General features: G+C 45.2%; 2 protein-coding genes across 3 annotated transcripts; one reads left to right on the plus strand and one right to left on the minus strand.

Moving 5' to 3' along the window:
- The first annotated feature begins 599 nt into the window (after positions 1-599).
- On the plus strand, positions 600-2,221 carry LOC121679676 (acidic phospholipase A2 1-like). Its single transcript, XM_042058579.1, has 2 exons — positions 600-741; positions 2,100-2,221. The coding sequence occupies exons 1-2, from the start codon at positions 600-602 to the stop codon at positions 2,219-2,221; spliced, it is 264 nt and encodes an 87-aa protein (XP_041914513.1).
- A 5,014-nt stretch (positions 2,222-7,235) lies between these two features.
- spra (sepiapterin reductase a) lies at positions 7,236-10,700 on the minus strand. Of its 2 annotated transcripts, XM_042058857.1 has the most exons (4): positions 10,116-10,700; positions 8,721-9,011; positions 7,876-8,069; positions 7,236-7,811 (listed from the first exon to the last, which is right to left on the minus strand). In XM_042058857.1, the coding sequence occupies exons 1-3, from the start codon at positions 10,471-10,473 to the stop codon at positions 7,879-7,881; spliced, it is 840 nt and encodes a 279-aa protein (XP_041914791.1). In that variant the 5' UTR covers positions 10,474-10,700; the 3' UTR covers positions 7,236-7,811; positions 7,876-7,878. The 2 variants fall into 2 exon arrangements, with proteins under 2 accessions (XP_041914791.1, XP_041914790.1); XM_042058856.1 differs by having other exon boundaries at positions 7,236-8,069; positions 10,116-10,699.
- Between the last annotated feature and the right edge of the window lie 4,760 nt (positions 10,701-15,460).

A 15,460-nucleotide genomic window follows, 5' to 3' on the forward strand; every position in this document is an offset into this window, starting at 1 on the left:
ACTTCATAGACTGTAGCTGCCAGAGAAAAAAAAAGCCTCTGGTGGGTTGAAGTGATACAGCTCAGGTTGTCTCCCCATTTCATAGAGGATGAGACTATGGTCCCTAAGAACCTAAAGCTGCCCACCCGTTCCACCTCTACCCCACTGATGACCAGGGGCTGAGCCTGGGACACTACCATTTGTTTAGTCTTTAAAACATTTCATTCTAAATTGTGGTGGGAACACCATTCCACTAGTGTGAGGACCTCGTTTCTGTAAGCCACGTCGTCATCATCCTTAGAGATAAGCCCTGCCCCACAAATGTTGTGTTATCTGCAAATTTAGAGAGAGTGAAGAAAGTCCACTACACACCAGCTCCAAATATTTCATTTAATGTAACGTTTCGGGCGTTAGCCCTTCATCAGGATCGTCATCACTGACCCCTGGAGCTGTGCTTGTGTAATTAGTCATTCGCTTCAAGCCTCAATCTTTAAAATGAGCCAATCTATTCATAGATGTGTGTGGTACAGATCTTCCTAATCTGAAAATCTGTCCATGTCCTTGAATCTCTGTTACTGTACTGTACATTCAACACCTGACCACTGACACACAATTGTCGCATGCACAGATGCTGTGAGGTGCACGATCGTTGCTACGGCGATGCCATCCAGCATCCTAAGTGCTGGACCTTCTTTGACAACCCCTACACTGAGATCTATGCCTATACCTGTGACAAGGCCAACAGGACTGTCACCTGCTCAGGTGAGTTACAGTCCGACCCCACATACCTGTCCCACATTCACCTGTCACCTTCCAGAAATAAATACGACCTCTGACTTATGGGCCATAATTGGAACAAAATATATAAAAGCAAATGTAAATATTCGTAATAAGTCTGAATAGAGTTAAATATTTGTATTTACTTTTATGCATATTGATACATTATACAGTATGCTCTTTTTGGCATTTGCTCTTAAAACTTTGTCCATCTTTAAAATGAGCCAAATGTCTTACTTGCTCAGTGAGTTTGACTGTATTTCAGTATTGTCATGTCTCGCAAAGCCAAATGCCCAGATGAGTAACACATTTTAAGAGAGACAGGTTTCTGTTACATGTTCTACAGTCTATGGTACATTACACAGGATCTACAGTAACTGTGTCCAGTCATCAGTGTGTTTCTGCCTCTCTCTCTGTTACTCTCTCTCCCCTGCGTCTCTCTGTTAATCTCTGTCTCCCCTGCGTCTTTGTCTTACACTCTCTCTCCCCTGCGTCTGTGTCTTACCCTCTCTCTCCCCTGCGTCTGTCTCCCCTGCGTCTGTGTCTCCGCTGCGTCTGTGTCTTACACTCTCTCTCCGCTGCGTCTGTGTCTTACACTCTCTCTCCCCTGCGTCTCTCTGTTCCTCTCTCTCTCCCCTGCGTCTGTCTTCCTCTCTCTCCCCTTCCTCTCTCTCTCCCCTGCGTCTGTGTTTTACACTCTCCCTCCCCTTCCTCTTTCTCTCTCCTGTGTCTCTCCATTCCTCTCTCTCTCCCCTGCGTCTGTGTCTCCCCTGCGTCTGTGTCTTACACTCTCTCTCCCCTGCGTCTGTGTCTTACACTCTCTCTCCCCTGCGTCTGTGTCTCCCCTGCGTCTGTGTCTCCCCTGCGTCTGTGTCTTACACTCTCTCTCCCCTGCGTCTGTGTCTTACACTCTCTCTCCCCTGCGTCTGTGTCTCCCCTGCGTCTGTGTCTTACACTCTCTCTCCCCTGCGTCTGTGTTTTACACTCTCCCTCCCCTTCCTCTTTCTCTCTCCTGTGTCTCTCCATTCCTCTCTCTCTCCCCTGCGTCTGTGTCTCCACTGCGTCTGTGTCTTACACTCTCTCTCCCCTGCGTCTGTGTCTCCCCTGCGTCTGTGTCTTACACTCTCTCTCCCCTGCGTCTGTGTCTTACACTCTCTCTCCCCTGCGTCTGTGTCTTACACTCTCTCTCCCCTGCGTCTGTGTCTCCCCTGCGTCTGTGTCTTACACTCTCTCTCCCCTGCGTCTGTGTCTTACACTCTCTCTCCCCTGCGTCTGTGTCTTACACTCTCTCTCCCCTGCGTCTGTGTCTTACACTCTCTCTCCCCTGCGTCTGTGTTCTACAGCCAACAAGAACACTGAGTGTGAGCAGTTCATCTCTGAGTGCGACAGGAAGGCCGCCGAGTGTTTCGCCACTGCTGGTTACAATCCAGAGAACAGGCGCCTGCCTAAGAACCAGTGCAAGTGAACACACACACACACACACACACACACACACACACACACACACACACACACACACACACACACACACACACACACACACACACACACACACAAAACTATTATCTTCCTTTGTGTTTTTGTAGTATGTGTGTGTGCGTGGACGTTATATGACTGTGTATGATGTGTGTAAGCTCTTGGACACCTTCATTTCCTTCTGGATAAATAAAGTATCTCTATCTGTCCATCTGGACTACACTTGCACAACTGGAACCTCTGGGCCACTGAGACAGACCACATTCTGTGTTCTACAGTTACCATGGAAACGACTGCAATGATGATAATGAAAATGTTATCTTTATGGCTATGGTTATGCTCTAGGGGACAAATAATGTAGCCGAGCTTAAAAACTCAATTCATACTGTAGAGGGTTAAGATTGGGATGAACTATCACCTAGACTTAAAAAAATAGTTTAATGCATTTTCCTTACTTAAAATGGTTAAAATTATAGACATTTTGAAAGAAAATATGCCAACAGTGCGCCACTGTGGAAAATGCTGTAAAATCCATTTTCCTTAAAAACTTATTTTTATTTAATTACAAGTCTTTTCCAATATGAACTAAATTAAGCTTGACTTAGTTATTCTCTGATACATCTAGTTTTATACCTAACATAACACAAACTCAACTGTATTTTGGGCTATAAAGTGATTATATCATGGTAAAATTGCCATAGTGTAGTCCGCCTTGGAAGAGAAATAACCTTCCTGTAGGGACATAAAGCAATTGTTTTGATCAAAACCTAAGTTTATGTTAAATAAAGTCATCATTTAGATGACTATTTTTCATTATGATGACTTTCATTTTCCATATTTATAGGGTTCTATCGCAGTCAGAGGTCATATTCAACTGCATTGAGACCGCACACTCAGTCCCTTCAGAAAGCATGCAAATCCATGCGGTACACACAGAGAGACATAGGTATCCTTCACATACCCCCCTGACACAGAGAGACATAGGAATCCTTCACATACCCCCCTGACACAGAGAGACATAGGTATCCTTCACACAGAGAGACCTAGGTATCCTTCACACAGAGAGACATCGGTATCCTTCACATATCTCCTCATCCATATCCATGCGGTACACACAGAGAGACATAGGTATCCTTCACACAGAGAGACATAGGTATCCTTCACACAGAGAGACATAGGTATCCTTCACACAGAGAGACATAGGTATCCTTCACATATCTCCTCATCCATATCCATGCGGTACACACAGAGAGACATAGGTATCCTTCACACAGAGAGACATAGGTATCCTTCACATATCCCCCTGACACACTTCTCCTGCCCTGTAAACTCATGCTTCATTCATATCTGGGGTCCCTCACATAAGGATCAACCTAACATAGGGGTCCCCGGCGTGGTTTATACTACAGGCTCACCCTGGGCATGCATTGGATGGCTCCACAGCAAGCCAGCCCACTTCTTACACCATTTATAGTGAGAGAAGAGAAAGGTCACCCCTTTTGCCCTTGAATTTGGGCTTGTGAAGTACTAAAGCTGTAGCCAGAATGGGTAACTGCAGCCTCTATCCGCTACACATATCAATGTTATTCTCCTCCCTGCTGCATTATAGCTAACACTGGCACTTCATTGGCGGAAGAGCCAACAATGCGCTATTATCTTTCCCAAAATCCCAAACAGAATTGATGAAAAAAGCATGTCTAGTTGACTGTATAGTGAACAATAACACAAGATACATCTTACCGCTCCAGTCACTATAATATCTGGACCTTATTGGTAAACATTTACAATATCCTATAATACTCCAATATGTCTGGAATTACAAATAAAAGTGTAAATAATGTTTTTTTACATTAAAATATTGTCAAAAGTTTTAAATATTCCTAGAGTATTCTAGTGCTATGTAATCCTGTAATCCTATGATATTCACGGCATGGAATGGGCATAAAGGTTCCATATTTGCATGCTGTTGCCATATGGCAACAATTATATTTTGCCAATTTACAAAATATATATTATATATAAACTTTATATTATATTTATATTATTTATAAACTTGTTCTTGTTCTTTCTCAAATAAATAATGCCTTAATTCTGAATTCTAGCCATCCAAAGCTGGTGGTGGTCACAGAGGTACCTCTCTGTAGAAATGTGAAGTACTGTAGGCCTACTAATAACATAATTCTAGTCATGTGACCTAACAATTATTTTTTCACACCAAAATTAAAGTCCCCTTCACTTTTAAATAGTAAAATATAGGTCTTGTGTTACTACCCATTAGAAACACTAAGATACATTAATTGTTGCTATATGGCAACACCATGCAGTAGAGGATTAAGTCTTTATCACAATGCATCTTTAGGCGGGGATCACATTAGTCAGAGGCAAGCGGCAGGTTTCCTATTGTTCTCTATGGTCCGCAGCGGAACGGTGGCAACGCTCCCATTCAGGCCCATACAGGCCTACCACAGTTTTCACCATTCAGGCCCATACAGGCCTACCACAGTTTTCACCATTCAGGCCTACCACAGTTTTCACCATAAAGGGCCATACAGGCCTCCCACAGTTTTCACCATTCAGGCCCATACAGGCCTACCACAGTTTTCACCATTCCGGCCCATACAGGCCTCCCACAGTTTTCACCATTCAGGCCCATACAGGCCTACCACAGTTTTCACCATTCAGGCCCATACAGGCCTACCACAGTTTTCACCATTCCGGCCCATACAGGCCTCCCACAGTTTTCACCATTCAGGCCCATACAGGGCCAGGGGTTCTCAAAGTGTGGGGCGGGCCCCACTAGTGGGGAATAGGGACATGACAGGTGGGGCGTGAGGAACTGGAGGGAATTAGTTTTTTGTGTCTATTTTAATAATGCCTTTCTCTATTGACAAGGAAGGTCATAAATTCAAAACAAAACAGCCACATGCAAACATAAGTGTCATAAACAGACCAACATATGAATTAAAATAACATCTTGATCCAGTGGACCGAGATGGGAAATGTATCGTGGAACCAAAATGCGAAATCAGGTGGGGCTTGAAAATTCTCCACCTCCAAAGTGGGGAATGACAGTAAGTTTGAGAACCACTGCATTAAGCCTACCACAGTTTTCATCATTCAGGCCCATACAGGCCTACCACAGTTTTCACCATTCAGGCCCATACAGGCCTACCAGTTTTCATAGCCTCAGTATTTCTAGAGTAGGGTACTTTATTGTGTCAATTATTATTAGTAAGATTAATCATAAAAGTGTGGGGGGGGGGTAGAACCACTTAAAATGTACTGCCTTTGTTAATAACATTAACTGCAGTTTAAGTGCATAGGCATTTCCCCCCCCTGTATCAGTGGAAACACGCCCCATAATTACATCACAATGGAACAATATCAGACTCAAATTCTGACTAGAATGCTGGGGGGGGTGCTGAGGTGCTGGGGGGGGGGTGCTGAGGGGGGTGGTGCTGGGGGGTGTGTTCCTGGGAGAGCTGAAGGGGGGGGGGGGGGGGTTGCTGGGGGGTGTGCTCCTGGGAGAGCTGAGGGGGTGGTGCTGGGGGGGGGGTGCTGAGGGGGGTGGTCGCCCTGGGCATTACACACTTCCAAAGCAATGAACGCTGCTTATAACAACTTAATGTCGCACATATTATTGTTAATATTATTACATCAATATAGCTCAAACAAGAACTGGCATTATGAGAATGTAAAGACTCAATGCTCTTAAAAGTGACAATGCACCATTTATAAGTCAAACAGCATTTCTTAAAAAACACACAGTAATGGTCTGTAAATTATAGGCCTTTTATTTTACTTCAGGTGAGTTATCATTTAAATGTTTTAACAATTTAAGATTAATCACAATCATTTTTCAAATTTCAACTCTGTTAGGGCACCGAAATGGCCAGCAGCGGCACTGTTTACACTGATTAGAAATAACACTTTAAGCTGGTAATTGAACATTATTTAAAAGTCAATATTTGGCACAAGGACATATAAAAATAATAAAGACTCATTGAATTAATTATAACATAAACTGATACATTTACCAAAGAAATTTCAAACATATTTTTTTAAAAATATACCATATTTGGTTCATAAAATAGGAATGTGTCTCTGAAATAACCGCTACAGGCCATTTATTAAAGGAACTGTAAGAAATGTATTTAAATTTATCATAAAATGGCCCTGATATGTCACTAGACATTAAGAAATCATGTTCATTTCAAATACTTATCACTGACAACAGCAGTCCGGCCAGGATATTTTCATTTAAAAAGTGAAGTTGCAGCCCTCAACTGATGTTGATGTTTTGTCATGCCATGATGTGTTTTGGCCTGATGCGCCACCCTCTACCTATCTACTAATCACAAAGTCAGTCGTGTTTCGGCATCTGGGTTGGCAACCTCGAGTCAGGGGGGAGGGGGAGGGGATACACCGCTCTACAGTGATTTGAAAGTGATTGCAGTACCAGTTTTAGCCAAAATCTTACATATGGTTCCTTTACACTCCCAGTAACAGCTGACTCCCATCACATAAAGGCCTCCATCTTTACTCATGGATTTATACTGGCAATAACCTGATATTTTTAATATTTTCAATAACATTTAATTTCCCATCTCTAGTCATTCACCCCCATTACACTGCTATGAATAAGGCACGTGTGTGCAGTCTCCAGTCCAATCTCAACATCAAATCTCACATCACCACACAAACACATGGCAACTTGGTCAGTAACACTACAATCTCTTGACAATCACTTGATTTGTAAGTGATTGCAGCTCAAATCTTAAATTCACTTCAGACGGTCAGATGTCAGTGAACACGGTTGTTGAGTGTAGACTGTTGCAGTGAGCACCTACTTAAAAAGACGTACAAAGCACAACAATAAGTAGTTTTAAACCCACTGACACTACAGTGTGTGTGTGTGTGTGTGAGTGTGTGTGTGTATCTGTGTGCATGTGCGTGCGTGTGTGTGTGTGTGTGTATGTGCATGTGCATGTGCGTGCGTGTATGTGTGCGTGTGTGTGTGCATGTGCGTGTGCGTGTGCGTGTGTGTGAGTGTGTGTGTGTGAGTTGTGTGCATGTGCGTGCATGCGTGTGTGTGTGTGTGTCTGTGTGTGTGCGTGCCTTCTACACGTCATGGTAGTCGAGGTGAGTGTGTGTGTGCGTGTGTGTGCGTGTGCCTTCTACACGTCATGGTAGTCGAGGTGCGTGTCTGTGTGCCTTCTACACGTCATGGTAGTCGAGGTGAGTGTGTGTGTGTCTGTGTGCCTTCTACACCTCATGGTAGTCGAGGTGCCTGTGTGTGTGTTTGTGTGTGCGTGTGCCTTCTACACGTCATGGTAGTCGAGGTGAGTGTGTGTGTGTCTGTGCGTGTGTGTGCCTTCTACACGTCATGGTAGTCGAGGTGCGTGTGTGTGTGTGTGTTTGGTAGTCGAGGTGCGTGTGTGTGTGTGTGAGTGTGTGTGCGTGCCTTCTACACGTCATGATGGTAGTCGAGGTGTGTGTGTGTGTGTGTGTGTGTGAGTGTGTTTGGTAGTCGAGGTGCGTGTGTGTGTGTGTGTGTGTGTGTGAGTGTGTGTGCGTGCCTTCTACACGTCATGGTAGTCAAGGTGTGTGTGTGTGTGTGTGTGTGTGTGTGCGTGTGTGTATCTTCTACACGTCATGGTAGTCGAGGTGCGTCCCGGACGGGTACTCGTCCTCCAGTAGCACCTTGAGCAGCTTGCTGCAGGACTCCTCACAGGTCAGCACCTCGCCCTGGGAGTGCAGCGCCGCAATGGACTTCTTCAGGCCGGCGTCCCCCGACTCCGTGCGCGCCTGCAGGAGCATGTCTGTGTCCAGGGGGCCTGGAGAGAGAGAGAGGGATGGAGGAGAGAGAGAGAGAGAGAGGGATGGAGGAGAGAGAGAGAGAGAGAGGGATGGAGGAGAGAGAGAGAGGGATGGAGAGAGAGAGGGGGGGGTTGGGGAGGGAGAGAGAGAAAGAGAGGGGGAGGGAGGAGAGAGAGGGATGGAGAGAGAGAGGGGGGGGGTTGGGGAGGGAGAGAAAGAGAGGGGGAGGGAGGAGAGAGAGAGAGAGGGAGTATAATTCTACATCAATACGGGAGACTATGAAATGAAAACTGCTCCAATATTGTCAGTGTTCAGTGAGAGCCTGGCGTGTAGTTGAGTGTTTGAGTACCTGGCACTGAGTGTGTGTGTTATGTGCATGGCTACCTGGCGTGTAGTTGAGTGTGTGTTACGTGTGTGTGTGTGTTCAGTAGACTACCTGGCGTGTAGTTGAGTGTGTCTTACGTGTGTGTGTGTGTGTTTGTGTTCAGTAGACTACCTGGCGTGTAGTTGAGTGTGTCTTACGTGTGTGTGTGTGTGTGTGTGTGTGTGTTCAGTAGGCTACCTGGCGCGTAGTTGAGTGTGTGTTACGTGTGTGTGTGTGTTTAGTGGGCTACCTGGCGCGTAGCTGAGTGTGTGTTACGTGTGTGTGTGTGTGTTCAGTGGGCTACCTGGCGCGTAGCTGAGCACCCTGAGGTCCGGCTCCTCCTCGGCGAGCACTTTGAACATCATGTCTCTGGCCGCCTTGCCCGTGCAGTAGAGCACCCAGGAGGGGAAGGGCTGCAGGGCACACAGGGAGCTGATGTTGACCACGCAGCGACGCAGGTCCTGTCGCCGTGGAAACACCTCCAGCACGCTGGCCGTGAGGCTGAGGGCCGAGCTCACGTTGAAGGACATGTATGCGTTCACCTCGTGCAGATCTGTGAAGCTCTTGGCGAAGCGGGAGACATCGCCCAGGGAGGCTGAAGGAGAAGAGAGTCAGCGAACCCATCAACCACACACACACACACACACACACACACACACACACACACACACACACACACACACCCACACACACACACAACCACACACACACACACACACACACACATACACACACACACAGAGGCTGAAGGAAAAGAGAGTTAGTGAACCCATCAACCACACACACACACACACACACACACACACATACACACATACACACATACACACATACACACACCCACGGAGGCTGACGAAGGAGAGGAGAGTTAGTGAACCCAGCACAGCACAACATACCAGCCCATCAACCACACAACCACACACACACACACACACACACAGAGGCTGAAGGAGGAGAGTGAACCCAGCACAACATACCAGTCCATCAACCACACACACACACGACCCCCCCCCCCCCCCCCACCACACACACACACACACACACACACACACACAGAGAAGAGAAGGGAGTTAGTGAAGAGAGTTAGTGAACCCATCAACCACACACACACATACTATACACACACACCCCACCCACACACAGAGGCTGAAGGAGAAGAGAGTCAGTGAACCCATCAACCACACACACACCCACATACACACACCCACGGAGGCTGAAGGAGGAGAGGAGAGTTAGTGAAACCAGCACTGGACAACATAGCCTACCAGCCCATCAACCACACACACACACACACACACACAGAGGCTGAAGGAGAGTGAACCCAGCACAGTACAACATACCAGTCCATCAACCACACACACACACACAGTCTCACTAACTCCTGTTCTTTCATGCATTTATTGTCTCCCATTAAAGCAGTTTTGTTTTCAGTAAGAGATTGGCTATTACACTCATCTTTCTTGCTCTCATGAGATAAAACAGTGGTTGTAATGTCTCACTGCTGTAGGTGGAGGCCCTGCGTTAGACCAACAACCAGTTGCATGTTTCATTGAATATAGGCTGTAGGCTAGGCTACTCCTACTCATTTATGAAAGGGGTTCCAGACGTATCTCTTTATTGTACTGCTGATTCTAACATAACAATTGACACATGTCCGAATAACATTGGCAATGCCCAAAACACGTCATGGTGGGCTTACCTGCATTGTTAATTAGGAGTAGTTGGTTTATGTCGATGTCTGATGCTGCCTCTCGAATCTCTCGTATCACTTGGTCCACATCATCCTTCAGACCCAAATCTGCGACCACGCATCGAGTTATCAAGCCAGCTTTGCCTGCACGAGTGGCAGCTAGTTCGGCCTGGAGCTCTCGCAGCTTGTCACCAGACCGAGCAACCAAAAAGAACATCGATCCCGGTTTGAGCAACAAGGCGATTTCTTTGGCTATACACCGCCCGAATCCCTTGGACGCTCCTGTTATGATACAGACGGCTTTGCCGAAATCCCTTCCGTCCGAGCCAACCACATCTGGGAAGTATTTGTCCTGCATTTTTGACATGGAACTGGTGAGCAGAGAACGCTGTCGATATTTAAAGGACTTTTGCTTGTGGAAAAAATGTGTGCGTGCGGGATCAATTCGCCACAGAATACAATTATGATAAGAATGCTCTCTCGCGGCTTATCGGTGTAATCGAGCCGGAAGCACATCAGTGTTCTACCCTCATGTCACGCCCCCTCTTCCAACCTATCACGAGAATGGAGCTACTGGAGGAAAGAGCGGCTAGACCAGGGGTTCCCAAACTTTTCCACGACAAGGCCCCCCAAATACCACTAGGTTCTCGCCCAGGACCCCCTTGATGCGTTATTAAACCCATCGACAATACTACGGCAAATGTAAAAATACATTAAGCTAATCCTAATAATTATTTTAGCCATAAACACTTGATGCGATGGAGCATACAGTTTGTAAAAAATGTATTTGGGGCTTTCTGCTATATGAGAGCTATCACTCTACTATTATTCCAAGTCATTATCATGGAAAATATAATGTTCAGATATGCGTCACATTATTATAATGTCATTGTATAACAATCCTCATAGTAATAGGTATATTTTAAACTTTTCAAATGTATTTATTTGTTGCTTTTATTTTTCCTTTCAACTTGCTGAGGCCCCCCTGGCACCCCCCCACGGCCCCCACTTTGAAAACCACTGGGCTAGACAACTTTTAGCCTATTAAGATACTTTGTTACTAACAAAATGAAAGAATGTTCATTTAAACAAACTCACAGGTTTTACTCAGTAAAATGTTGCTGGGCAACCACATAACCAGTCCCATGTGCTAGAAAAATAGCATGTAGCCCTGTGCCATCAGTTGGCTGAACAGGTAGCCTATTTCTGCTCAGAACGAATGAATTGTTTTTTTTTCCCAGGGTATGATCTAGGCCTACATTCCACAGTTCCTGTCAAACCCGTTTGAAAACTTGTGGCGTGACACTAGGCTAAAAATGCCGTTTCTGAAGCAAAACAGGAACTGTGGAAGTTTGTTCATTCTGGGTAGAAACTAGATGTACCGCATAGCGGTACAAAATATGACCGCCGCTCAGTCCTGTACATCCGTTCCGCGAAAATAAATCACACTTCAATTTGTCTCCATCTTTTACTCCATCCCCCACTCTTGAAACTTTTGTGTATGCTTGTTTGGCATGCCTGAGTGTGTGTGCGGCTGCACAGAAAGTAGCCTACTGGTGCTGAAAAGGTGAATAGATTGTAGAAAAGAAGATGTAGCATTGTTATAAAACCTTTAAAATCTGTGAACTGTGATGAACTGCCCTACTTGTGATTGTTTAGAGATTTTAAAGGTTTTATAACAATGCTACATCTTCTTTGGCTATTCTACAATCTATTCACAATCTATTCACCTTTTCAGCACCAGTAGGCTACTTTCTGTGCAGCCGCACACACACACTCAGGCATGCCAAACAAGCAAACAAGCCAAACAAGCATACACAGAAGTTTCAAGAGTGGGGGATTGAGTAAAATATGGAGACAAATTGAAGTGTGATTTATTTTTGCGGAACGGATGTACAGGACTGAGCGGCGGTCATATTTTGTACCGCTATGCGGTATATCTAGTTTTAACACAGAACTGTAGGCTAAACATTTGGCAATAAGCCGAGGTTCTGTTGTGTGAGATTTCAGGCTACTCATGTCATTTAGTAGCCTATCCACTGATTAGCTACACTGCTATTTGTTGACATCAAACATGAGGTGGAGCACCCGAGTTTACCCGGCTGCAATTAGGCCTACACTCTGGCACTTTTTCTTTTCTCATGCCTAGTGTGCGTATAAATCAATACAATACACAAGCGATTTTTATTGTTGTAATATTGAATGATTTTATGAATAAAGCTGTGGAAAAATGTACGCACAGGATTAGGGCTGGCGGTGCCCATTCCCCTCCCCCACCCCCCCCCCCATCCAGAACGACACAGTGTCCACTGTGGATTCCTTTAGGTTCCTGGGATCAACCATTTCACAGGTCACTATATCTAATTTAATTGTTGTTATGAACTGGATATGTGATGATTCTGTGAATACTGGATATGGGGCCCCCCTTGTACAATGATACCACAAATAGTGCAATCATACAATCAATGAGAGCATGTGGTTATAAATTCTTTGATGCAACAGTTGCTTTTCTGGACCATGAGTGACATTTGGGTAATTTTCTGCGGCACACCTGATGATCTCTGGTTGAAAAACACTGATGTAGATCATAGGTTAAAAGCTATCCTAAACAGATGGGTTTTGAGGAGAGACTCGAAGCAGTCGACGCTGGCAGCAGATCTGATCTGCTGAGGCAGAGCATTCCACAGGCGGGGGGCCGCTGAGGAAAATGATCGGTCGCCCATGGAGCGGAGTCGGGTTTGGGGGATAGTGAGGGGGCCATGAGAGGAACGCAGGGGTGCAGGAGTTCAGACAGGTGTGTGGGGGCAGAGCCATGTAGGGCCTTGAAGGTGAGTCAATCCTCAGTGGGACAGGGAGCCAGTGGAGGTCTTGCAACACAGAGGTGATGTGATGTCTGGAAGGGGTAGATGTAAGCAACTGGGCAGCTGAATTTTGGACATGTTGAAGCCTGTTGAGTAGGTGAGAGGGGAAACCACTGAAGAGGGCATTGCAGTATTCTTGAATTTCCCCTTGGGGATCAATAGTATCTATCTATCTATCTATCTATCTATCTATCTATCTATCTATATATCTACTGTATCTATCTATCTATCTCTCTCTCTCTCTCTATCTCTATCTCTATCTCTATCTCTCTCTCTCTCTCTCTCTGTCACTAGGCGGGAGAAGATGAGGGCGTGTATTACACGCTCAGTGTCAGAAAGAGAAGAGGAGTGGGCGTGCCCGTGTCTCCATGTTTTTGAGATGGAAGAATGAGGATTGCTGGGTTTTGTTGATGTGAGATTCAAATGAGAGGGTGGAGTCAAAGAGGACACAGGCTTTTGACATGGGTGGAGGCTGTGACTGTGGTGTCGTCGATGGTGAGGCTGAAGTTATTGAGGTTATTGGTAGGCGATACAGGGCACTGTTCGCCAAAACCAGCCAATACAAAGACAGCTTCTTCCCCCAAACAGTCACTCTGTTGAACGCTCAGAAATAGCCCCCACCCTTACACTGAACAAAGTCAATCAACACTGTTCTGCTCATCTACCTCATGTACAGTATACATCAATCTGACAATTACAATATTGTTATTAGTACATTATCATTGCACATGAACATTGCCACCCCGGACAATTGCACCACCCTATCCCACCCAAAGTGTTCTATTTATTTGCAAATGTAAATACTGCAAATGTAAATACTGTAATTACAGAGCAATATTCTACTGCTTGTCCTTCTATTCTTACTGTTCTGTTTTTATTCTTTTATGTATTTTATTTTTTATATGTTAAGTGAGTGTTGTACTTTGAGAGCAAAGATTAACCGGAGTCAAATTCCTTGCTTGTTTACGCAAACCTGGCCAATAAAACTGATTCTAATTCTGATTCTATGTTAAAGAGCCCTCTCACCAATCTTATTTTAAAAATGGTCAGTAATGGGAACCGCATAACCTAGCAAATCGTAACCTCCTGTAGCCTCATCTTTGTTGCCTTCATTTTGAAAGTTTAATAAAAGGAGATACACAATGACAAGCCAGCTGGAATCCGCCACTCTCATTGTCTCCCTCCTGCATGCACAAGATGCGTTCCCAATTAAAGGCGCTCTAAGCGATGCTGGGTAACGTCACTTCTGTTGACGTTCAAACGAAACAGAGAGCTAAAAACATATGACCGCGCCTTTAAGTGGAGTAAGTAAAGTTAGATATGCTACGCAGTGGAGACTGAGAGAATCCAAAAACTATCATCCTTGCATGTAACATGGTGTTAGTGCATTTTGACATTTATCATTTGGTGCCCTACGCACAGTGTGTGATGCACGTGGTGGGAGTGGCAGCTAGTTTATTCATAGTATAAATATGAATAAACTGTAAATATTGACCCTTATTGATTTGTGTTTGAAAATACATAAAAATGCATATAGTAAAATGATAGTAGTACTAATTCAAACATTAGCAATTACCGATCACATTTTTAGGACTTCCTTACGGTTTTGTAGCGTGAGTGACGTCCTCTCTTCAATCTCATTCAGTAGGAGGTCATGCAAGGCTCTCTGCAGCCTCTCCAGACAAAGAGATGCAGCACTGAGACACAACCCAGCCCAGCCCCTGCCTTCCCGCCCGGGTCACCCCTAATCCTGCTCTGCTTTCACACATGGCTACAGTAAACAGTTTGTTTCAAGTGAGGTCATGGAAGCTTCACTAGATCCCTGTTTGTTTAGAAATGCCATGCGTTTTATAAATATGAGTCTGCACTAAAAGAGCTCAGCCCAGAGGCTGTCGGCTCTGTGTTTCATAACGGCGCAGTTTGGCTCGTTCTGTGGTTTGGAACTGTCATGACGCAATCAGCGTGTCATGATGTATGACTTAACTATGTCTCGATGATATATCTAATAAAAAGAAAATAGTCTGGTAGTGCTTTATCACAATATGCAATAATTAATTAAATTAATAAGTACTACAATGGCTAATGCTTTAATACACTCACACTCACACACAGACATACAGTAGGACGTTCAGTGCAGTTATTCTTTGACCTAACTCCAGTCCGTACTGCGCTAGCCAGGAGGCGTGCCGTATCCTCTCCTGAAGGAAGGGTTCTGTGGCCGTGAGGGATGATTATGACCGATGAGTCAGTGCATTACTCCAGGGCAGTCCCAGTAGTAGCACTAGCATTAGTCCCAGAGGCCTCTGGCTCATATTCAGGGCAAATCCAGCTCATATTCGGGGCAGATCCGGCTCATATTCGGGGCAGATCCGGCTCATATTCGGGGCATATTCGAGGCAGATCTATATTCGGGGCAGATCCGGCTCATATTCGGGGCAGATCCGGCTCATATTCGGGGCATATTCGGGTCAGATCCGGCTCATATTCGGGGCA

This window comes from Alosa sapidissima, chromosome 13 (assembly GCF_018492685.1).
Source record: "Alosa sapidissima isolate fAloSap1 chromosome 13, fAloSap1.pri, whole genome shotgun sequence".
NCBI classification, from domain to species: domain Eukaryota; kingdom Metazoa; phylum Chordata; class Actinopteri; order Clupeiformes; family Clupeidae; genus Alosa; species Alosa sapidissima.

What these genes read in the sequence shown, in the direction of transcription:
- LOC121679676 (XM_042058579.1), top strand. Translation starts at nt 600, where the DNA reads ATGCACAGATGCTGTGAGGTGCACGATCGTTGCTACGGCGATGCCATC. An exon ending in CAGGACTGTCACCTGCTCAG is followed by an intron (nt 742 to 2,099) that starts GTGAGTTACAGT and finishes TGTGTTCTACAG; the next exon opens with CCAACAAGAACACTGAGTGT.
- spra (XM_042058857.1), bottom strand. Translation starts at nt 10,473, where the DNA reads ATGTCAAAAATGCAGGACAAATACTTCCCAGATGTGGTTGGCTCGGAC. An exon ending in ACTCCTAATTAACAATGCAG is followed by an intron (nt 9,012 to 10,115) that starts GTAAGCCCACCA and finishes CTTCTCCTTCAG; the next exon opens with CCTCCCTGGGCGATGTCTCC. An exon ending in GGTGCTCAGCTACGCGCCAG is followed by an intron (nt 8,070 to 8,720) that starts GTAGCCCACTGA and finishes CTCTCTCTCCAG; the next exon opens with GCCCCCTGGACACAGACATG.